The following is a 26,162-nucleotide window of genomic DNA, read 5'->3' on the forward strand; positions in this document are numbered from 1 at the left end:
CAAAACTATATTGTCTAGAATTTTAGAAGAGTACTTTTAATATTGGCCGGTTATTTTTCACACAGCGACGTTAACTAGGCAATGTACTATTACCTATAACATTAACTAAAACACCAAAGTACGAATATTTACAAACATCTAAATTAGCTAAATATTTAGAAAAAATAAAAAAACTATATTTTCTAGAACTTTAGAAGAGTACTTTTAATATTGGCCGGTTATTTTTCACACAGCGACGTTAACTAGTCATATCCCCATACTGTTAACGTAGGGCTATTTGTAAAGGTCACGCGTCAATGGGAAAGAGCACTGTGTATTGTGTATAGGAAAACGGACAGTAACTGCAGTATGAGAGGCTGAGCGTACAATCAGTTTGTTTTAAATTTGCATGGAATTACCCGTTCGCGGATTTGGGCGCCATTTGGGACTCAAGTACACAAGTACTCAAGTTTTGTTGTGACCTCTGGATTTATTTAATCGAAACTTTAGCATCCATTTTCCTCCCTCCCCTCAAGATGTGGGTTATAGCGGATATTGGTAATGAGTGAATTTTGTCTACAACTTAGGGAACAAGTGATGTAATGAAAGATCAAGCACATTATTATCAATATTATTATCACCATATCCTATGTTTTCAAAATTGCTGATATATTTATCTGATCCTTTAATTCTTTTGAGGAGTGTAAATTCCCAAGTATGGCTTTGGTAGAAAAAACCAGTAGTTTTTTCCTGGGATAAACCTGCCCAGTACAGTCGTAATTAATTATAATTCAAAAGTCGTAATTCCAATGATGACTTGTATCATTCATTTGAAGTGAATTCCAATAAGTCGCCATTAATTACGACTTTTCGTTAATGTAAACGAATACGTTGTTGAATTCGTGTTTACCTGCCGTAACAAAGGAATTCGAGTTTAATAAATGCGAATTTAGTACCGAATTCAGCCAATATAGTGTAAACACCCACCAAATAAATTATATATCTGGGGTTGTAATTCAAGTCCAACATACTGCCATAATTATAACATTTCCGTAAGTATAAAATGTTACGTCCTCTTTTAATTTGGGCCCAAACAGGCGAGGCAATACAAAGAAAATCGCTATTCAATACCAGCGCATAAATTGTGAGCCAATCTTTCGAACGTGAGTCGTGTCGGCTCTTTTGATATGTCTCGACTGCCCGCACGGCATGTACGTACTGTGTTATGCACATCGTGTACGCGTTCGACTAATGTTTTCGTCGTAATAATAAAACGACGGTTCCTTTATTCAAAATCTCGAATTTCGAAAAAACTACAGCACCTACAGTCTTGATTTTTGCAGGGTATGTTAGTTTACTAAAGTACATAACAATCGTGTAAAAAACAGAATTTTGAAAATATTGAGGGCGTCCTCATCAGCAAATGTTATAATAATGGATTTAAGTCGATTTCGATTTTCGCCCAATGTAAGACTGTCCTTTTCATTTTATGATTATTAGCCCTTTCAAATTATCAAATGCCTTTGTTATTTTATTATTCGTATACTCAATAAACCTGCTGTTTTACACAATATGATCAAAAAAGGACTATGAAACATCATCATCATCAGTCAGCTGTGGAGCTGGCGACTACAAGCTTTCTCCAACTATTGCGATCTTGGGCAAGCGAAACAATTTTGTTTGGCTGCAACATCCCTTCAGTATCTCACAGGAGGTGCTGGACATACTGTAAGTACAGTGTGAGCAGCCGTCAAGGTTTCCTCTCCCCATGTGGTGTAATATAAAGGGCATATTCTTTCACAGGCTCGCCGTGAGTTGATGAATCTTGACTCTGGCAACCAGTGGAGTGGTGTTCGTCAGATTGTAGATGGTTTCATTTGGAATCCGATCCACATGAAACATAGAAAGCGCTTGTGGGTATAAATATGGTATGGCTAACATTTTTGGCAAAGTCAAAGTATAATATACCTTATTCCCTGGCTAATGAACTTTGCTCCATAAAAATTTGGATATTTTGTCTTGAACTGTTTAACCACGTCGATGTATTGTTGTAGAGTATAGTCTGGAGTCTCTTTTGTACCACTTGCTCTCATTAACTGAAATATATCAAAACACAATTATAACTAGAGCTACTGTGCTTCAAGAAGCACAAATTTCAGGTGACAGTTGATATGGTTGATGATATTAAATGTGGAAATGCTAAAAATGGAAGGATAGTTTTTGTTTATTTTGTTAATAGAATTCATTTACCCCAAGTTACAGCCCAATAGGAGGAACATAAAATTTGACCTGACCTTTGACCTCATATGACCATCCTCTATGGTTTCATACTCCTAAAGTGTCAGGGATCATTTTCTGCAAGTTACAGCTCAATCAGAGCAACTTCAAATTTGACCTGACCTTTGACCTTGGATGACCTTTGCAGTTTCATACTCCTGAAGTGTCAGGGATTGTTTTTCCTGAGTTACAGGCCGATCAGAGCCACTTTAAATTTGATCTGACCTTTGACCTAAGGTGACCTTTGCGGTGTTGTTCTCCCCAAGTGTCAGGAATCATGCAAGTTACAGCCCGATTGAAGCAACTTTAAATTTGACCTAACCTTTGACCTCCGTTGACTTTGCCGCTTCATACTCCCCAAGTGCTAGGGATTGTTATCCTCGAGTTACAACCCAATTGGAGCAACTTTAAATTTGACCTGACCTTTGACCTCGAATGACCTGTGCAGTTTTATACTTCCCAAGTGTCAGGGATCATTTTCCCCAAGTGACAGACCAATCGGAGCAACTTTAAATTTGACCTAACCTTTGACCTCAGATGACCTTTGCGGTTTCATACTCCCCAAGTGCCAGGGATTGTTTTGTATACAATTTGGGCCAGTGATTCTTCTGACCAAATTTAGTGGTCACAGCATAAGCATTTTTAAGATTTTCACTAAATTACCCCTAATATCCGCTATATGACCTTTGACCCCTATCTGTGTACAGCTTATATCAAGCTTGGGTCAGCGGTTATTATTGCCAAGTTTGATATAAAATTGGATCGGTTGAACCCATATTTATTGGTCGAGCTATGAGTTTTAAAATAGTGGACGAGACGTAGTCGAGTCCAATATTTTACAACTCATAGCGAGACCAATAAATATTGGGCGTAAAGCATCCAATTTTATCATTATTGGTCGTGTGTCACAACCTGGGGTACCTTAGTGTTACATAGTGAAAAAATAAAATGCTTCAAACATTTTACCTACACATCTCATTTGAAGTGGTTCATCCTCCTGAGCATTTTGACACCTTTTTTTATGGAAATCGGTTAAAAAATGAGAGAGTGCGGACAAAAACAATCACAAAGTAGGTGGGATTTAACCCCACCTCTTTTTTCCACATTTACAATCATTCTGAGCAAGTATTAGTCTTTTACATGACCTTCTGTATTTATTTACTTGATTTAGATGTCTGGGAGTTCATTTAGACATTTTTTACTAGATTCAAATTTTTAATGGGGGTTTTAGATCAAATTTACGATACGAATCCCTCCCCCTAATCCTCCTCCCCCTAATCCTCAGCCACCCTTGGCACATTTCATGGCAAACGTCATAAGAAAATAATTAAACATTATTTTAAAAAAGGATAAAAACATGAGTAATATAGAATAAATTAGCCTCCATTTAAGACCTAATTGAATCTTCTAAGTGAAGGAATACTCAGGCGACACTGTTTTGAAGTCCAAACTGCACATCAAAATGTAACAAAGCCACCTTTTTGGGTATCCCAGTATAAGACACAGGATCTATTATGTTTTGGATCCAATATTATCACAACTTGGATCCATCAAAACATAATAATGGTTGAAATTGGGTCAAGCGCCTTGCACTAGTAGCATTTTAAAGATTTTCACATAATGACCTCTAATGACCCCTACATGACCTTTTACCCCTAACTGTGTACAACTTATAAGGAGCTTGGGGAAGTGCTTCTTATGGCCAAGTTTGGTTGAGATCGGCGCAAGTGTCTGGCACTAGTAGCATTTTAAAAGATGGTTTGACGAAAGAATCGGAAGATGAAGAATCAGATTCGCCTTCTCAACAATATATCAGTGTGGCAATTGTTGTTTTTTGTTTGTTTGTTTTTCCTGTTGTCCTGTCACAAAATGAACTTCTGTGGCTTTATAGAAGAAAGAAAATAACATATTCACACTAAAATAGGGTAAAGGGGGAACCCTAATCACGTGCTGCATAATTTGATAACTCAGTTATGTAAAATACCTGCATCAAATATTCATTCTAATGGCGATCCTTTCAACATTTTATTTCGTTGAATTGACCTTAAAATCAAAGTTCAAAGTGTTGCCATTTGTCATGACATAAATGTTTCGGCTATGTACACAGAATACAAAATTGGGTTTCATTTTTCTATATCAGTTTGAAGTTTATACACATGTTCTGGTCTACCATTAAGGTATAGTATATTTAGTTGCTTTAACAAACTCATACGACCGAGTGCACTTACTAGTCCAGTATCTTATATCTATCCTCGTTGCTAAGGAATATGCGGCCAACATGGTGAATAACTTAGGAGTAACTACCTCTATTACGAGTCAATGGATTAGTTATTTCTATTTTATTTTAAAGCTGTAGATATCTACACGTTTCTCCTACTTTCTTGCCAAGCACTCAGATTTGGAGGTCGTAAAATCGCAAGATAAGACCTATTATTCGTCAACTTACGGCAAAAAAACCACGAAAAAAAACACACAAAAAAACACGAGACAATTTCATTTTCAATCTCCATTCACACTACATTACTCAACATTACTTAACATTAGATTGAATGCAACAACCTTAAAAGTAGAATATGTCTCTACTGTTTTGCACGTTTTGCACAGCCAATTGGCCAATTGCATAGGAATTTTTGCATCGTGTATTTTGCCTATTAGTTGACTCTAATAGTCAAAATACACAATGCAATTTCATTGGCTGTTGAAAACCACCCAAAGCACTTTGCAACAGAATGACTCCGTGTATTTTGGATTTGCAAGGTGAAATTGATACCCTGAGCAACGTGCAAAAAAGTAGAGACATATTCTACTTTCAAGGTTATTGCATGCAATCTAATATTAAGTAATGTAGAGTGAAAGAAAGTACAGGTTTATGTTTGTCAGTAGGCACATAAGGGTCTGTGCAATAATTATGACTCCCCTCTCGGCCCTCCAAAAATTCTTTCCCCCCCCCCCCCTTGCACATGCCAAATTTTTGGGATCCCAATTTGCAAACTTTAAATGGTCTATATACATGATGCGAGCGCAGCGAGCAGTAAAATTTGTATATTTAAGCGTTTCCGTACGGTTTTCCTAAGCCTTTGTAGAGCATTTATTTAAAAGGCGCCCCAAGAATGTGTGCCAAAAATCGCTTGCCCCCTCTCAGCTTGCCAAAAATTGCTGCCCCCCCCCTTTCGGCTCGCCAAAAATTTCTTGCCCCCCCAGTTTTACCCTCCCCCAGGGTTCATAATTATTGCACAGCCCCTAACTCACCCACTAATGGACCTTGCAATTGAAATTGCATCGTGTATCTTGGCCATTAGTTCAAGAGATTTCGGTTCATAGACACTACAATAATGTGCAAATCGTGTTAATGTTGCCGTATTTGGTTATTACCGTGGTAACGAAACATCCTACATAGGGAAAACTCTTCTTTTTCTGATTTCTCATGGAAAACATAGAGTTTGAAACCATTGTCAATAAAATCGGAGCAATTGTTATTTTCACCCTCTGTGGAGCCAAAATTCGACCGATGATGTCACATTTGCCCATAATTCTATAACCGTAAGTCGTAGATAGGTCAAACTATTCTTTTTCTGAATCCTTATGACTAGATAAACACATTATTGTTGTTTTAAGGGCTGGGGTATGAACGTTTGGACAGTATTTATTTTGGGACATTAGAGCACATCAGACATATCGAATTGCATTCTGAATACGAAGAAAGTCATTCTGATATCAAATAATTTTGATTTTGGAAATTCGCAATTTAATACACATTTTATGGCAAATCATTAAAATTGATATTTTTATATTTAACAGTACTCGAAGTAAACTTTACAAATCTGATGATTTATACTTAATGTGTATGTAGGTGGGATGAAAAGCCGACGATCAATTGAAAAGGTTGACCTTTCGTATTGAAGATGTGGATTTTTTTTCCTAAAACACCAAAAAAATTAGGTCTTTTTGGGAAAAAAATCCATATCTTCAATATGAAAGGTCAAAATTTTCAATTGACCGTCGGCATTTCCTGCCTGCTACATACACTTTAAGAATATATCATTAGATTTATATAATTTACTTCGAGGACTGTTATATATCAAAATGTGAAAAATATCAATTTTTATAATTTGTCATAAAATTTGTATTATATTGTGATTTTAAAAAATTAAAATTATTTGATATCAGAAAGACATGCTACGTATTCAGAATGCAATTCGATAGGTCTGAGGTGCTCTCATGTCCCACAAAAAATACTGTCGAAACACAATAAACGCTCATTTTAGATCCCTTAACCAAGTCCGAGCAATTTTGAACTTGACCCCCTGTAAAAGTTTAATGACCTTTCCCCACAAAATATGGGTCCTGTTGAAATGGCGTGTCCGTCCGTCCCTCTGTCCGCGCGCTATCGCGTTCGCGTGGCTCGCTAACGCGTGCTCGCGGTGCGTATCACGTACGCGCGGTGCGCTATCGCGTAGTGCACGGTGTACCGACGGGCGCAGTGCGAGCATCGGAAAGCATTACAGTGTGGCTATAAATCGTGCATCTCATCGGATCAATAGGCCTATTTTCAACATATATTTCAATACGGCACACGTGCAGAGGCCTATTTAAGGTTGGTCTGAACCCTGGAATTATGGAAACTTTCGGGCCTCATAACTGCTAAATTGTTGGTCTAAAGTATATAAAAGTATACATATTTCGAGAAATTTGCACCAAAATGGTCAAAAAATGCTGAATTTTCAAAAAAATCATAAAAAAGCCCGATTTTCGCCCAAATGTCAAATATTTTTGGTGAAGTTGGTCAAAATTCAAAAAAATAAAAAAACGGCTCCTAGATATTTTTTATCTAGTAGCCTATATTAATTAGCTCTATAAGTACTGTATCTCAGCCAAATATGGCAAATTTAACATGATTTGCACAATGGTTACGGCAATCTATTGACATGAAATTAAGCTGATTTAGTGCACTCGGCAGATAAGTAGTTGGCCTAAATACATACCGGCCGTGCTAAATATCGAATTTCCAGATACTGAACATTATCCTGATGAAACTCCATCAACGCTTCATGGATGTAACTACGAAAAATTTCTTCTGTACTGTACATTAAATCAGAGCCTACAAATAGGCACTGTAGAAACTTATTCCATGCTTCATAGGTATCTGGATAGGCTGTGTGAGGGTCGCTAGTCAGCATAGTTATGTTTTGAAGCAACCTGCGGGAAAATAATAAATAGGCAGTGTAATACATAACCTGTTACTTCGGAAAAATGTCCCAACTTGGCCAAACCCGGCAAAAATTACCACCAAGTGCACAAAATTGCATAAACCTTGGGCAAATTTGCATTGCTTTCCGGATTTGGAGTTGGGACATTCGTATTTACCCTACTCCTTTAGGAAACTGACTTTGAAATACATAAGTCAATCGATTCATTCTTAGCTTTGTTGAATTTAAATTACGGCCATGGCAAATTGTCAAAACTATACTAATGAGATACTTGTACCTCAAAATAACCAAAATAATAATAATAATTATTATTACCATTCATCAAAAAGGGTGTCATTCCCAAGTTTCTTCCTTGCATCTGCCACAAGTTCCCAAGCGGAACAACCTTCTAAAGACTGAGTGGGTTTTTGTGAAGCGAAAGAGAACCGTACACCAAGTTGTGTCTGGCAGTAGTAGAGGTTAGACAAGTATGTTAGCTCGGATATAACCCAGGAACGGTTGGTGATAGCAACGTCGTGTAGATGTAAGGCAGCACCTTTAAAGAAATGTTATAATATAAAAAACAAATTTCAAAAATGAATAAACAGGCAGTGAAGAAATTATGCAAACAAACAGAGTGGATCCCAAATTAATTAAAACAATAGACGAATCTATTGGACTGGAGTATATAAATACGTCGCAATTTTCCTATAAAGAAAATTGACGATTTGTTTTGAGAGATGTGTCATATTTAGGTGAAGTTTAAATATCAGTCACACGATAGCAACACATATTGTCTTTCCTTTGCCTAAATATGTGTATTTGTCAGGTCCTGGTAAGGCCAGCAACTATACACGTTTTAGCATCTGACCGAGGCGTGCAAGACTCTGAATTGTATTGGTATATACATACTCTAATGTGACAGCCAATGGCTGATAACTTTGTCGGACTGGCTCTGAGAGAATCCTTGGGAAAATCAAATCGGATATATTCGCTTTATTTTAATAGATGTAATACACAGAGAGCCTGCAATGATTTAATTTAACAAGCAAAATCTATGAAATGGACAATACGAGACATTGTGAGCAAATTAAGCTTATCTCTTCTTTACCTGTGTGAAGGAATGAATCCTTGGATCGAGATATTAATAATAATTACAAAATCATACAATTCTACATGAAAGACGCGGATTTAAGCTAAACTATTTCAGATGATAATTAGCATAATTAATAGACATTATACATTACGTACATGCTAAAAATTGGACTTTAACCAAAACTGAGGGCGCAATTTCACAAGGCCACTTTAAGTCCACTCTGATCGTTTATCGGTTATCTTTCAGCCCGGCTGGGTTGTAAAGAAACCCAAGATACGATGCCACCCCTGGAAAGACTTAATCATCCCGCATCAGTTAATGATCTTGAGTTTGTTTTACCCAGTGGTACTTTTCAAGGAGGTTAAGTAAAATAAAAGGGAGCAAACATCTGAATATTTACCTGAAAATCATATTTTGCCGAAATAGGGGAATTGTCAATGTGTTTTTTTGACCGGAGAAACTGTGAGACAAAGCCATGGGGTTTAGTTAAGGGAAGGGGTCTGCCAAGGGTTCCACCTCCCACGGTTGTTTGATAACATGTAAAACTGTACCATTTTAAAGAAAAGTTGAACCATGGAAGAAAGAGATAAGAAGGAACCACAACGAACGCATTCACTTTGTCCACTCCCTTTACCGACATTTAGTTGACATTGTTATTCATGAGGATTTACTTTGATCAATACCCCGCGTTAAATAGGTGATTGGTATTGTATTCCATGTATTTGCATGTCTTCTGGAGCGTGTGTGAAGGATGATTTGAACTAATGACCTTCCGTGCAAGCACCCTATAGGATTTTCTCTGGTGACGTGATCATCGGTCATTGATGGCCTACATTGATGGCCTTCCATTTTGCCCAATTTTTCCGAACTTTGATGACTTTTTTCTCAGAGTTGGCAGTCTTTGGCACTGAAACGAGTTGCTAGTTACGATTATACACATATAAACTATTAAATTAAACAGGTTTTATGTACCGGACTCAACCGGAACATTGTGCATTATTTAAGAACATTTTACATTTATTTTTCATCGAAAAAGTCACCAAAATCTTACCATATTTGCTAAAGATGAAACTCAGCAAAAAAACGGCCGATTTTGATTACCTTTTTGATGTTTTATAGGACATTTTATACACAACACGATCAAGAAAACAGTTTGACTGTAGATCCTAAAACAAAGCTACTATACATGTTCAGAGCATCAGTGAAATTCCATAATCTTACTTCTGGGTAGCGTTTGTTTGTTCGTGGATGGGTTTGTTATACATTTTTCCAGTAATGATTTCGCCAAGCATCGATCGCGGTAAATGGATCATACATGAAAGGAAGTACCATTGATAGCTTTTCTTTTCATGCGTCAATAGATAAGCGGATTAAAACTTGGCCGATCGAAGTCGTTGTGGTTCCTTCTCATCTCTTTCTTCCATGGTTGAACAATGATGGCATTCTTTATCTTAAATCTTGATGCATCTTTACAAGGGGTAGACACTTGTATAATGGCATTAGAACATCAGAAAAAAGACTAACATACGTGGAGGGGAAAACCTTTTATCATAAAATGTAAAGAATAACTCATATTAATTGGCTAATTTAAATTTAAAATATATGTAAATAGCGCCCTCAATTTGCACACAAATGTAGAGTTTTTATTATTATTTTTTTATTTTATTTTTTTATTCACGGTATACAAATAGCCGGCATGCAGCATAGGCTGAAAAGCGCCGGCTTTACAAAATATAATTTACACATCAAAAATATACATTATATATACACTCAACAATTTACTTAAAAACAAAATGAAAACAGAGATACAGGCAGAGGAGTAAAATACCCGCAGAAGCATATAGGATTACACTACTTTTCCAAATTGAGTTTACTGATGATGAACGGAATGGTGGAATTCTGAAACCTGTTTGTTTTACAGAAGGGTTCAGGACAAATTCTGCTATGACGGAGATTGTACTTCATAGATCTCTGCTCAGGAAGTAGGTGACGGTGTCTTTCAGAGTTGAGGACCTGCTGGCCAAACTTCACGACCAGATCTTCCCTACGGTTGGCAAGACTGTTGATGTTAAGCTCACGAAGAGCAGACTCGTAGTCCTGATAGTCATTACCAAGGATGATTTTGCAAGTGCGTTTTTGAATCCTTTCGATCTGGTGGCTTTGGTTTTTAGTAAGCGCTGGATGCCAAACTGCACAAGCATATTCCAAAATGGGTTGGATATAGGTCTGAAAAAGACCAAGTAACTTCATGTGATCGACAGTCTGAAGGACCTCACCACCTAGAGAAAGTTGTGGGAGTTGCAGAGGATTTTTCAAAAAATTTACATGCAAAACATGACATTTGGCTGGCTTCGGCAGCATATCGTTGACCTTGCACCAATCATCTAAAGCATCTAGATGGTGTTGAAGCTTTTGGTGCTTTGATTTTGTTTTGGCTTGAGTGTTAGTGATCTCTGCCAAGGTGAGATCATCAACAAATTTCCATCGATCAGAAGTAGTTTCGGCAGCGTCATTAACCATCACAGTAAATATACTGGGCCCTAACTTTGTTCCCTGGGGAACACCACAGGTGATGGTTTTAAGGCTAGAAAGCTGGCCTTTGTATTGAACGCACTGTGTACGGTTTGCCAAAAAACTACTGATCGCAGGGATTATTGAGGGTCTCACTCCAGAAGAGATAATTTTATCTACAGCAACACTATGGTTTATTCGGTCGAATGCTTTTGTAAAATCTATCGCCACTAAAGTAGCATAAGTGGATGGTTTTTCAACACCAGAGATAACCTTGTGCAACATGTCAACAAGATAATAAAAATTACAACAAAAGCAGAAAGAGATGAATAATTTGATATCTATATGAAAATCTATGTTAGAAATAGCTAAAAAATATACCGTAAACGTTCGCCTAATGGCGCTATGGAGTTCATGGAAATGAGAGAGCGCCATCCCTGTAAAAGCCGACTATTATCACTGATCATTAAGGGCACGTGTAGTTAAAGGGTGAAACCTATCGACACATACAATTATGAACAAGATCGTACAAACTTGTTCATGATAATGCGGTAATCATTCACCTGATACGTTGTGGCCTAGTGAGCAGAGCATTAGACTATAGTGCGAGGATAAAGAGAACTTATGGAGAAGATTGATGGTTCGAATCTCATGCAGTAATTTCTGACAGATCATAATGTCTGTCAATGTTTTTTTTCTGATTTGAAGAAATTTTATTCTCTATTTTCTTGATTTTATCGTTAACATTGTTTATATAATTTTATTATTTTATCTTGTATGTGTCTTTTTTCATGATTCTTTGTTTTTATCGTTTCATTTTAGAGTAACTCAATCCATTCAATCAAATGTTGTAATTAGCCCTAGAACTCTGGCCATAGTATCCGTTTTTACTTCCACTAGGGCCAGAGGAACTTCCATTGAAAAAATTGTTGGAGATGGTTGAACGCAACAGAACAAATAAATGATGAAAATTGACCTTTTCATTGTGTTCCTGGGTCACTCGGCATGTGTCATACCATTACCGCAAGAGCTGTAAAATTCCATTTGAAAAAACATAGTTTTCACATTTATGCACACTTTCCCTACCTATAGAAATGAACTTCTTTATTAACCATCATATTGTACCAATTTGTGTTACCTTCAATTCGACGATCCATGTTGATTTGCTGTGAAAACGCTTGCATTTACTTGGAGGGTATTGCTTGGTTCTACAGTTATTTACATCATTGACATCATTTGACCTCTTGACCTGATGCGGCGAGGGCGCTTTGAATTTTTCCATTTGCAACCAGGCGGCATAGGACACGCAACACGGACGTACGAGGCTGGCGAAGATACAGGGCTGACAGCCCCATTCACAATACACGGTTAGCGATTATAAATGGACAATTAACATACTTACAGTGGGGTACTTTGCAGAACCCCAACGGTTTTAGAGTAAGATAATTTTGCTTTGACACCACATAACAAATTTAGAATTGTTTGTGAAGATTTCATGATTATGTGTTATTCCAATTTCGACCTCACGAATAGCGATATCGCATCCACCATCATCTGTTTGCAACCAGGCGGCATAGGAAGCGCAACACGTGACGTACGAGGCTGGCGAAGATACAGGGCTGACAGCCCCATTCAAAATACACGGTTAGCAATTACAAATGGAAAATTAACATACTTGCAGTGGGGTACTTTGTCGAACCCCGACGGTTTTAGAGTAAGATAATTTTGCTTTGACACCACATAACAAATTTAGAATTGTTTGTGAAGATTTCATGATTATGTGTTAATCCAATGGCGACCTCAAAATTGACGATATCGCTTCCATCACCGCCTGTTTGCAACAATCTTCCCTACCAAGAATGCTTTGCAGTCTATTACCATGATTACATGAGATTTTATGTGGTAGCTTGTGGGATACGATACATAGCCCATTATACGCTTAGTATTATGGGTAGCCTGCAATCGCATCTGATTATATTTGACCTCGCGAGGTCCTCGCCTCATGTCCCGGGCTCGTCATGTCCATTTTACTCAAGGGTGAATAAATAACGGAGTAGTGGATTAGGAATAGTAAATTAACATGAAACGTAAAACACTTGTATAAAACGAGAATAATTCACGCATGACCGACCGGCCGGCCGCCAGTTGGAATAAAAAAATACACGCTGGATTGTCTTGGAACTCCAAATGCTTTAGTTACAAACAGAGATTGCGCTAGTAAAAATGCATTTCAGCCCCTGCCAAAGTTCATTTTCGGACTCCCCCGTAAAGTAGAATAGTCCAGATTATCGTAACCTTTGACATTGCCAATATCACACAAATGTCGTCTATTTTATGCCGTAAAGATGTATGAGCAAGTTTCTGAAGAATATTGGTAAGTTTAAAGGCCAGATATTAGGCTAACGAATATGATCTGCATATATAGAAAGATCCGATCGTTGTCCGAACGTCAAAATTTGATAAATGTCAATGGTACAATTCTAAGCACGTGAAAGTCGTGGGGTCATTTCTCAACACAATACCTGTCAGAGGATAATTTACATAGGCACAAAAGACCGTGTTCATGTACCGTTACTCAGCCAAACATGGCAGAGTAGGTCCCGGATGGCAGTACATGTTCCTATCTCCACAACGTTATACCTTTCCAACAAGGAAAGAGATACAAAAGGCGAACGTCTAGTTGTAATGAACCTATTTGATTGTATAGGCATTTGGTATGTGTGTGAGACGAACTGTCGCGTGCGACAAGTCTTTCAATTCGCGCGAGTGTCCTTGCCTATGCATCAGTGGTCATAAGAGGTATATCATTTTATTCGAAGGGGTCCCAAATATACGGGGGTCATAAAGTCTTGGAAAGAATAATAGGAGGGGGTCATAAAATGTTTTATGACCAACATGTAGGGAGCCACACGATGACCACAGAAAGTGTGTTATTTTATTCAAAAAGACTGATTTCAATACAATTTTGGGGTTTGGGATCATAAAATTTTTGTTGCCGAAATAGGGGGTGCGCAATTTTATTGACGCAGACTTTTTGTAAATTTAGGACCCCCCTTCCGAAAAAAAATGATAGCCCTCTAAGAGGATTCAAAAGATAACCTCTGCCCCAATACTCCCTAGCTATATTTGTTTGAAACTGTTCCACGGAGGATGTATCATAATAGCTAATAGGCTCAGTCTTCAAATGATATAAATAAAATTTGAATGAGTGAACGAACAAAATCATACAACGACCAACTGAAGGCTGTGCATATGACGTATCATCCCGTAAATATGGCGGACTACTCAAATGCATTCAACAAAAGCATGATTGCATCTACCGCGACAGTTCGTCTCACACACATAACAAAATGCACTACGATCAAATAGGTTGATGACAACATTTAATTGAATGGGCTGCACTGCGCCATGATTACGGGCAAGAAACCGGTTCAAATCCTTTGTTTGGAGCCAATCGATAAACGCAAGGCTTCTATAGCTATCATTGAATACTGACTAGGATTCCACAACACAATGAGAACATGTTTTAAGGCGCTTTGGAAGGCACACAATACCCCAATGGCTTTCCCTATTATGTGCACTCAACAACTATTCAGTATCGAAGCCCGGTATCGAAATTACGTAATGTTACTATGCCAACGGAATCACGCGCTTAAAGCCATATTATAACATTTCTTTAAAAATAGATTAGTATTAATTTTCAATAAAATATTAGCATTTACTGTCAGATATGTCCCCTTTTAATTCTAACCTAGTGACCTAAAGTATTGGGTCATGTCACGATATTTTATTCTGAGGCATTATGTCCAGGTTGCTCAATTTAACATACACGTATCCTTAATGCTGTTGAGGTTTTACAAGGATGGCGCTCTCACATTTCTAAGAATCCAAAAGCGCCATTAGGCGAACGGTTACGGTATGTGAATATTAGCGTGTTTGCTGTTGGTATTGTCCAGGGCTGATATTCATAAAACCACGCTAGGCCTAGTTGACAGCTAAAATTGACTTTAGCAAGCTGCTAAGCCTAGCTGATTGCTAATTCTTATTCATAAAACCCAGTTAGAGTTAGCAACATTCTAAAATTTTGCCAAAACTTAGAGTTGATCTGGGGCAGCGCTAAGTCACTAGTTGACAACTAGTCAGTCTTCATATTTATTCTTTCTTTATTTATTTATTTATTTATTTATTTATTTATTTATTTATTTATTTATTTATTTATTTATTTATTTATTTATTTATTTATTTATTCTTTATTTATTATTTATTTATTCTTTATTTATTTATTCATTCTTCATATTTATCGCTAAGAAATAGAGCTTCAACTTCCGAGAAGTTGTTCTTTCTCGGACGCTTATTTGAAGGCTTACTCATGGTGGACATTTTGTTATGATTTGCCGTAACAACCTTGTAGGCCTATATAGCTTACAAAATACACATGTAATTTTATTAACGAAATCTCAATGAAGACCATCAGCAATGAGTCATTCCATTTTGATCATTTTGACTGTGGTTCAGAGCTCAAGTATAATAGACATGTATTATATAAGCCTATTGTATTAGATGTTACACAACTGTTGAAGGCCATAGCACCCAAAACACCCAAATAAGTTATCAGCTAAATATTTCTAGTTGATAGCTAGTTAGCAAAGTGTTTAGCAAGGTTTTATGAATAAGAAATTAGTTGATTGCTACGTAGCTATCAACTAGTGGATTTAGCATCTTGCTAAGCACTAGTTGGTTGCTAATTTAGCAAGGCTTTATGAATATCGGCCCTGGTCTAGAATGGAATGTTATTTAATGTTTTGTTAGCAAAATTAATAAATGATCACATCAAACAACCGTGCTCCATGGCGTGCGTGGCGCTGGTCTTACCTTTTGGCATCATTTTGATAACATCAAACACAGGACTCTTGTCTATGAGTGGTTTGGCAATCATAAAATGCAGCGCTGGTGGAAATGGTTTACCCTCCATACCAGTCTTATATTCTTCTTCTTTCATAGCCATCAGTGTCTTGTTAACCTGTAATCAATGAAGATATTATATACTTTCGATTGGCTAAATGTTCATCATGCTCGTCAGTAATATACTCCGAGAGAATTGCTCTTAAATATGGAGACAAAATATATGTCAAGTGTTATTTTAAATTTCCCTTCACCCCTCCCCTCCCCGGATATACGTCTATGTGTGCAATTGATGAATGTTCAGAATATCACAAAAACTGGTGCATCTTAATTGATTTTTACAAAAAGTTGGGCGCCCGAATCGAAAAAGATACACGAGCGGAAATGGTAAGGAAGCCTTGTTGCAGGCTGAAAATAAGGGTGGCGCTGTTGTTTTGCTAACTTCTTAACATGATGCAGTCATGTCTACAGTAGAATTCATCTCGACCTTTGCAGGACTTAACCCCATTAAAAGCTATTAAACCAAGATAACACTCATTGAAACAGCTCAACTGATTAAATCGGATCTTCTCTGGCTGTGCACATGTGACTGTTTTCATGTGCGATATCGCAATAAAGTTTGCGTATTATAGCTTCAGTTGGGTAACCGATTATAAAGGAAACGAAAGGAAACAATGGTATGTGTACTTTTGTTCACGAAATGAGACAAAGACCTGCTTTTTGTTAACCAGCATTCTTCAAAATGAGCAACATAATGATGCACGGTTTGGAAATAATTTCTTCATATTTTTGGTGTTATCTGTCGTTTACATATCCTTCCTAAAACACAAAAGTGCGACCTCTCCAAACATCTAAATTAGCTAAAAATTTAGGACATGTTACAAAACTTTATTTTCTAGAACCTATTTAGAATAATTTAAATGTAGCTTTTACCGTTTTTTTGTGGCATCCGTCAGAAGTGAGCGGTCTGATACCAATATTTTCGGTCAAATCTCCATTCAATTAACACGGGGAGTTGGCTAGCTATGCCTTGCCCTCACTCATATTTTACAAAAGTGCGACCATTTCTGAACATCTAACCTAGCTGTAATTTTAGGTCATGTTAGAGAAATATATTTGCTAGAAGTTTTGGAGAATAAATAAAATATTGGCTGGTTATTTTTCACACAGTGATGTTAACTAGGCAAGTGTCCATTCTCCCAACATACATCATTTGTACAGGTCACGCGTCAATGGTGAGAGCACTGTGTATTGTGTATAGGAAAACGGACAGTATAGTAACTGCAGTATGAAAGTTTATCTATTAATGTATCAGGAAATCCAATCGAAACTTTAAAAATACTTTAAGAAACTCTCTGTCGTATTGAGTTGAAAATTAAATTTTTATACATTGGGAAGTTTATTGAGTAGTTAAAATGGTGCTGGTGCAAGCCCAAGAAATTATGATTTAAATGCGTTTATGGGACTGAGTAGAAACAGTTTAAATAACAGTGTCGATCTATGCTGCACGCTCATATTGAAATAATAGCAAAATTATCACACTAAAACCCTGGCAACCCGGACTCCATCATGGAAGGTCAATAATCTTTATCGCTCCGTCATTTCGAGCAGAAATTTACCTTTTTTTACATGAAATTGTTATTCAAATATGAAATAACTATATGGAATTGATTATGTAGGCTGTTGTGGAAACATTGATTATACCAGAATGGAGACACGAAGTAGTAAAACGACACAAAAAGGGACAATTCTACAACACTTCGCACCGAATAATACCACGAATACGGGTAATACGTGTACAATAGACAGCAACGGTACAGCACAAGGCGCTATGGCGGGTAATACGAACAATGAACAGGCCGCCGTGTCAAATTCAGAACTCAAGGACATAATGTTACGCATGGAGTCAAATTTGACAAAGCGAATGGACGATTTGCAAAAAGAAATGAGTGAAATGAATAAGAAAGTAGAAGAAAACAAGAACGATATTACAGATTTGAAGACATCGGTGGAAAACAACGCAGATGAAGTACATGACATTGTGAATAATCTCATACCACAACTAAAAAAAACACATGAAGAATTTGTTGCCAAGCTTGACAAGGAAAAACAAGCTCAAGGAACTACACGACAGAAAAATGAATCTGCTGTTTTATGGTGTGCCGCAAAATCCCGGAGAGACAGTGGAGGAGCTAGGAGATAAGATGAGGGATATCTTTCGTACAGACTTTGGTGTATCGGAAGAACAGATTGATTACATATACTTTGTTGCGGTACATAGGATACCACGAAAGCATGGGGAAGGTGAAGATAACCGAAGTCATCAACCAGATCCTGTGATCATCCGATTCGGATCTATGTTCGACAGGGATGGGATCTTGCTTCAACAGCGAATCAGGCCCTTTTTTAAGGATAGGAAACCGGTTATGGCTTACACGGATCTTCCAAGAAGTATGAAGCAAGACAGAGGTAAGCTGGTCCAACATGGAAAGACTTTACGACGAGAAGGGAATCTTACACGTATTCGAACCATCGGACTGGATGTGATCCTGGAATTCAAGGACAAGGGAAACAGAAGAGGAGATTGGAAGAGATTTAATCTTAACAACTAAATGAAGGAAACTTTCAAACTTAGGTTTTCAGCTTAATATAAGACTTTTCTACAAGAGGCAGTTGAAACTCAGTCATGTGAATATAATGATCTAAAATTGTGAACAATTTACTTCATTTTGTTATACTCCTATGATGTCTGCGATATGAATTATTGCCTTGATGTGCTTTTGGTTTCTTATTTTGATGTCATATTTGCTGTAATATAAAGTTATGTAAACGCAAAAGCTACCCATGTAATCATATTGTTTTTGAAGCTCTTTTAATTTAATTCGTTTTGAATAGATAATTTTTGGGAATATGCATGCGTACCTATAGAGGATTAAAAAAAAAAAAAAAAAAGGAAAAAAGGGGATACAAAAATTGAAGATGATCAAAACGTTTTTCTCACACTTTGATGCAATTTGATATGTATGAATATTAGATGTTTACATGTAATGCTTTATTAACAGTCGCTTATCATGCTTATAGCTATAATATAAAGTTATGTATACGCAAAAGCTACCCATGTAATCATGTTGTTTTTGAATCTCTTTTAATGAGGTTTTGAATAGATATTTTTGGGAATATGCATGCGTGCCTATAGAGGATTAAAAATAAAAGAAAAGAAAAAAGGGGATACAAAAATTGAAGATGATCAAAAACGTTTTTCTCACATTTTGATGCAATTTGATATGTATGAATATTAGATGTTTACATGTAATGCTTTATTAACAGTCGCTTATAGCTATAATATAAAGTTATGTTAAACGCAAAAGCTACCCATGTAATCATATTGTTTTTGAAGCTCTTTTAATCACGTTTTGAATATATAATTTTTGGGTATATGCATGCGTGCCTATAGAGGATTTAAAAAAAAAGGAAATAAAGGGGATACAAAAAATTAAAGAAGATCAAAAACGTTTTTCTCATATTTTGATGCAATTTTGATATGCATGAATTAGATGTTTACATGTAATGCTTTATTAACAGTCGCTTAGAGGCGACAATTTTTGTGTACGCTCATATTGACGGTCAGACTTTCCTTGACAATTGTCAGTTGATTTTGGGTTCAATTTTTTGCTTTGACCTACCTTTTGGTTTTTGTATTTTGACTTTGTCTCTTTGTCCTTTAATTTATTTTTGTTTTTTGTTTTTCTCTGGTATCAGAAAGCGACAGCTTAATTTATATGAAATGTACTATACGCAGTTTTGGCTTCTTATACATGATCAGTCTAAATTAAATAAATGTTTTGCATATGGATAGCTCAGTTAAAATATGTTCTGTAAATTGCAGGGGATTGAATGATAAAGTCAAGAGACGTGATGTTTTTAATTATCTAAGGAAAAAGAAATTTTCGATATATTGTCTTCAGGATATACATTGGGATCAAAAATTAGAAAATATGGTCAGGTCTGAATGGGGTTATGAGATTTATATAGCAGGTCACACTACGAACTCAAGAGGTGTGGCAGTTTTGATGAACAATAATTTTGATTTTAAGGTGCGGAATATACAGCGTGATCATGTTGGAAATTGGATTGTGCTCGATATTACTTTGTTATCTATAGATATCACTTTATGTTGTTTATATGGGCCAAATGATGATCAGCCATATTTCTATAGTCGTGTAAAAGAGGTTGTGGAAACCTTTGGAAACCCTTACTCTATTATATGCGGAGACTTTAATTTAGTCCAGAATCAAGAAATGGATACTTTCAATTATGTAAATATTAATAACCCGAAAGCAAAAGAAATGGTTCTTAATATAAAAGAAGACATGGAAATATGCGATCCATGGAGAGTTCTGAATCCAAATATTAGACGTTTTACTTGGAGAAAAAATAATCCAATAAAACAAGCCAGATTAGATTTCTTTTTGATTTCATCTGAATTGCTAAATTTGATCGATTTTGCTGATATAACACCTGGTTACAGAACTGACCATTCTATGGTGATCATTGGCCTAAGTAAAGGTAATAATATTAAAAATGGTCGGGGATCTTGGAAATTCAATAATGAATTGCTTAAAGAAGAGGAATATGTAAATATTGTTAAAGATTCGATTACTAAGGTGAAGAAAATATATGCGGCCTCTCCTTATGATAGAGAATATATAAATGATATTAATCCGACGACGTTAGTTCTTACTATCGATGACCAGCTGTTCTTCGAAACATTATTATTGGAAATTAGAGGTGCTACTTTGGCTTTTTCATCCAAAAGAAAGAAAGACTTAGATAAAACAGAAGAAACACTTGACAATTTGATACAGCATCTGGAGAAGATATGTGAAGAAACGGCTTTAAATAACCAAAACGTCGATTCAGAAATGAGGGAACTTAATGCCGCTAAACAAAAGCTTGAAGAGCTGCGTACTAGAAAAATTAAAGGTTGTTTTGTTCGATCAAAAGCTAAATGGATAGAAGAAGGATAGAAACCGTCCAAATATTTTCTTAACCTTGAAAAAAGAAACTTCGTAAATAAACAAATATGTAAAATTACTAAGAAAGATAACACAGAGGCAACATCTCAGGAGGAGATTGAAAAAGAAATTTTGTTATTTTACAAAACTTTGTACAAAGAAAAGGAAGAAAAAAACAATGTCAATATTGATGATCTAAATTTATGTTTCAATAAATTAACGCAAATGCAGTCAAATAATTTAGAAGGTGAGCTGGATTTGTCTGAGCTCTCAATTGCTTTGAAAAATATGAAAATAACAAAACTCCTGGCCCAGATGGTTTTACAGTAGAATTTTATAAAATGTTTTGGGACGACATTTCCATTTTTCTTCTTCGGTCGTTAAATGAAGGTTTTAGGAAAGGTTCTCTTACAAAAGAACAAAAAATTGGTCATGTTACTCTTCTACCAAGGGGGGATAAACCTCGTCATTTCCTAAAGAACTGGAGGCCTATATCACTCTTAAATGTTTCCTATAAGTTAGCATCTGCTTGTATTGCTAACCGCGTAAAATCAGTTTTAAACCATCTAATTTCGGAAGACCAGAATGGTTTTGTTCCAAACAGATTTATAGGCGAAAATATTCGCCTTCTCTATGACTTGTTAAATTATACAGATATTCATAAAATACCTGGTCTGCTATTACTCATAGATTTTGAAAAAGCATTTGACACGGTATCACATGATTTTATATTTAAAACTCTAAAAGCTTTTAATTTTGGGACAGATATTTGTAGATGGTTTGAAACCCTATATAAGAATGCTTCTTCGTCAGTAATAATAAATGGGAATATTTCAAAACCGTTTCAAATTCAGCGTAGTTGTAGACAGGGCGATCCGCTTTCGCCATATATTTTTGTTTTATGTGCGGAAATTTTAGCTTTAATGATAAAAGAAAATAAGAATATAAAAGGAATAAAAGTAAAGGACATGAATTTTAAAATTACACAATACGCAGACGACACAACCTTGATATTAGATGGCACAGAAAAGTCGCTAAAAAGCGCATTTGATACTTTGAATATTTTTCGTGAAATTTCTGGTTTGAAAATTAATACTGATAAAACAGTGGCAGTATGGATAGGATCATATAAAAATAGAATCACAAAAATTTGTGAAAATAAAAAACTAACTTGGAATTTTGAGGGCAATTTTGATTTTTAGGAATTTCTTTCAATACTGATTTGGTGCAAATGGTTAAACAGAACTATGAAAAATCACTTGTACTGATGAAAAGATGATTTCCAATTGGAAAAAAGGAATCTTACTGTATTGGGTCGAGTTGTAGTGGTAAAATCGTTGGTTCTTCCTAAGATCAGTTATATTGCGCAGATGCTTCCAAATCCGAGCAAAGATTTTATCAAAACAGTTAATGACATCATTTTTAAATATGTTTGGAATGGGAAGCCGGACAAAATAAAAAGCTCTCAGTTTGCACAACATTATGAGAAGGGAGAAGTTAAAATGCCAGATGTCGAATCTCATATAAATGCACTAAAAATAAATTGGATTCGCAGGGTTATTCAAGGTGACAAAAATGGATAAAATTGTCAAAGTTATGTTTGAAGGGGAAGACTAACGATATTTGCTGTACAGGTCTACTCCGATTTAATGCAACGAAAAATAAGGTAGACAATAAGTTCTGGTATGACGTATTTTTTCTTGGTCCTCTTTGATAAATATTGTTAATTATGGTGAATTAGATTTCAATCGTATTGCAAAGCAGTACCTGTGGTGGAATGATAAAATCAAAATTGGTGGTAATTCAATTCATTATGTTCATTGGAAGGAAAAGGGGGTTCTTTTTATAAATGATTTACTGTCAGAAAATGGGACTTTTATGTCAAAAGATGACTTTGAAGAAATGTATAATGTGAAAACAAACTTCCTTGAATACAATGGTATTATAAGAGCAATTCAGTCAAATTTCAATATTAACAAGTTAAAAGGGACAAAATTAGTTTCACCTTTTAGATCGAGTAATATGGACTTATTGTTTAAATATCGTAAAGGTTGTAAGTTATTCTATGATGTCTTTGTAGGGGCTAAGAGAATGAAACAATCGGGTAATAAGTGGAAAATAGATGTTGATATAGAAAATGAGGAGTGGAAACAATTATGTCTTTTAAATTTCAAGTTTTCTGTTGATTCGAAGTATAGATGGTTCCAATATAGAATTAACCAAAGGATTTTAGGAACAAATAGTCTGTTGCTAAAATTTAATGTAAGGGAGGATGATCTATGTACATTTTGTAAGGGGAACCCGGAAACAATTAACCATCTTTTGTAAATTGTCAGGTCTCCCAAATATTTTGGAATACCATTAAATTATGGATAAAAGAAAAAACTAATGTGGAATTGGAAATGTCTACTTTGACAATTCTATTTGGTTCTAAATTTGATTTGACTTTAACCCTTATAATGACAATGGCAAAATTCCACATCTATAGAGCAAAGATGATGGAACAATACCCAGATTTAAAAGCTTTTAAACAAGAAATTAAACATTATTATAATATCCTGAAATATCAAGCAACATGTAATTTAGAGCGTAACAAGTTTTCGAAAAAATGGCAACTATGGCGAAGTCTCTGCACTGGTTAATTGGTTTTAAAAAATCCTTTGTTAATCTTTTTTTTGTTAATCATTTAAGTAAAATATGTGTAATAATTATAGTATAGGCCCTATTTAAAGGTTTTATATGTATAACTATATAATAATATATAACAATTATAGTCTTTGCTGTCAGGAAAGTTTTGTGAAGGGTCCGGTGGTTATTTTGTATGTTTTCTTCCCCCCACCGGACTCAAGTACAGGGAATAAACCATAGACAGTAACACCATGGCTGTCAAAAAAACAACAACAAAAAAAAAAAAAAAAAAAAAAATTATCACACTAAAATGGCTGGTCAGGCCTGATCTTCCTATAACAGCCAAATCGTGTGACAACCGTCTTACATGTTGTAAGCATGCATGTTTCTCATACGTGACCGAACCAATGGGCACGTAATTTTTAAAAACTGTATCAATTAAGGGGACCCAAGCTAAAGGATGTGTGCATTAAGATATTTTTAGACTAAATAGATCTAAGTGTCTCAAGAGGAAGCACGCTTTGAGCAATAAAACCATTATTCTGAGCACACTTATTGAAAATGTCCTTGATGATTTATACAATGGATTCATGCTCTGCTTCCCGCATTTGAAGTAAAAAAAAAGGAAAAATCATTAATTTCAACAATCTTGTCTCGCATTGCCTTATATTCGCCTATATTATATTGAGAGAAATGCCATTTATAAAAAAAAATTAAAAAATCCTAATACCTGTATCTAGTCCTATATAGAGGGTTTTGGAATTAAATCAAATACTGGAACTTACTTTTTGCAACTTTGCGACGTTGCGTCTGGAACCACCAGACTTCATCAGGCAACTGATCCGGTGGACTGGTCACGTGATGGAGTCTGGTAGTTCCAGACGCAACGTTACAAAGTTGCAAAAAGTAACTTCCAGTATTTGATTTAATTCAAAAACTCTGTTTGAAACTACTGGATGACTAAGAACATTCACTCATTAGTCCTATATAGTTGTTACCTATAGTTTAATCTGATTTGTGCAGATAAACAAAATAAATTTTTGTTTTTATATTCGACCTGCCTCTCAGCGTCACATCACACGATAGAGGACAGTAAAAACAAAAATGAAGAGTAATATTCCTTATACTAATTAGACTATGACATAGTCGAATTTTGATAAAAAATATATTATTATTATTTAATCATGATGAACGCATTCCGTTGAACTCAAAATTATACTGATATTTATTATTAAACATGTTAAAATTAAAGTGTTCAATAGTAAAATGGTCATAAAGAGTTTATATAATTAGATGATTAGTGACAATAAAAGTTATTGAATGCAAAATATCTTAGATAATTATAATGGCTCACTTCAATACTAAACAATTCTGATTTTGGAATCTACCAGTTTATTGATCGCGAAAGCCCGAGTAAAAAATCCAAAACTCCCACTAGGGAAGCTAACAAACAGGGGGAGTATGGTGACTGAAAATATCAGATGTGAAAATCTATCAACTGCACACACATTAATACAAATGCAAAATGGGCAAGTGGACTATGGAGAAGTCTGTATACTAATATGAATGAATCTTGTGTATGCTTACAAATTCAGCTGAGCGTACAAACAGTTGCGCTACGGTAAATATGTCCGACGTTTCGACCGTATCGTGAATCATGGATAGCATAACTTCTCACCTTACCTTTTGCTCCTTGGGAGAAAGCTTTATCTTTCCACCCGTTCTTTGCGCTCTTTCCATCTCTAACAATTCCTGCCTAGATGCCATATACACCGGTAGAGGTCTACCCTGGTGTGCAGACCATGGTATACTAAATATAACAAAAAGTGAAATAACAGACACTGCGAAATACACTACGGAAAAGTTAGCCATAGTTGATCCTGTGTTGAGGTATCACTTCATAAGCTGCAGTAGTCCAAACTGAAATGTCTAATCCATGATTAATTGCAAATGCCTTTCCAATATTACAAGCCTATTTTAGCGCCCGTATGTTCAAGACTCTATATCTGACAACAAGATATCTAACTCCTAATGTCCGACGTTTCGACCGTATCGTGAATCATGGATAGTATAACTTCTCGACCTACCTTTTGCTCCTTGGGAGAAAGCTTTATCTTTCCACCCGTTCTTTGCGCTCTTTCCATCGCTAACAATTCCTCCCTGGATGCCATGTACACCGGTAGAGGTCTACCCTGATGTGCAGACCATTGTATACTAAACATAACAAAAAGTGAAATAACAGACACTGCGAAATACACTAAAGCAAAGTTAGCCATAGTTGATCCTGTGTTGATATTGTCACTTCATCAAAGTTGCATCAAAGAGTCCAAACTTAAAATTCGATACAACCATTTCAATATAAACTATATATATATAGTTAATTTTCTACTATATATATATATAATTTTCTACTATATATATATATATATATATATATATATATATATATATACACCATATACTGTGATATAAATCCTGCAACAAGGTAACTATTCGCGTAAGATGCAAGACAAAAATTGTTGCCAATTAATGCAACGTAAAATATAATTTGATCATCTTATGATCCTA

The 26,162-nt window shown here is 35.7% G+C and overlaps 1 protein-coding gene across 1 annotated transcript in view; it reads right to left on the reverse strand.

Moving 5' to 3' along the window:
• LOC140157921 (adenosine deaminase 2-like) overlaps positions 1–25,554 on the reverse strand; it is a 30,412-nt gene extending 4,858 nt beyond the window's left edge. The window contains exons 1-5 of the mRNA XM_072181170.1: positions 25,278–25,554; positions 15,922–16,069; positions 7,779–7,998; positions 7,239–7,452; positions 1,948–2,075 (exon numbers count right to left, since the gene is read on the reverse strand). Of these exons, the coding sequence (XP_072037271.1) occupies positions 1,948–2,075; positions 7,239–7,452; positions 7,779–7,998; positions 15,922–16,069; positions 25,278–25,466 (899 nt within the window). The 5' untranslated portion in view covers positions 25,467–25,554. The remainder of the gene's footprint in view (positions 1–1,947; positions 2,076–7,238; positions 7,453–7,778; positions 7,999–15,921; positions 16,070–25,277) is intronic.
• Between the last annotated feature and the right edge of the window lie 608 nt (positions 25,555–26,162).

Source organism: Amphiura filiformis, chromosome 7, assembly GCF_039555335.1.
Source record: "Amphiura filiformis chromosome 7, Afil_fr2py, whole genome shotgun sequence".
Lineage (NCBI taxonomy): Eukaryota > Metazoa > Echinodermata > Ophiuroidea > Amphilepidida > Amphiuridae > Amphiura > Amphiura filiformis.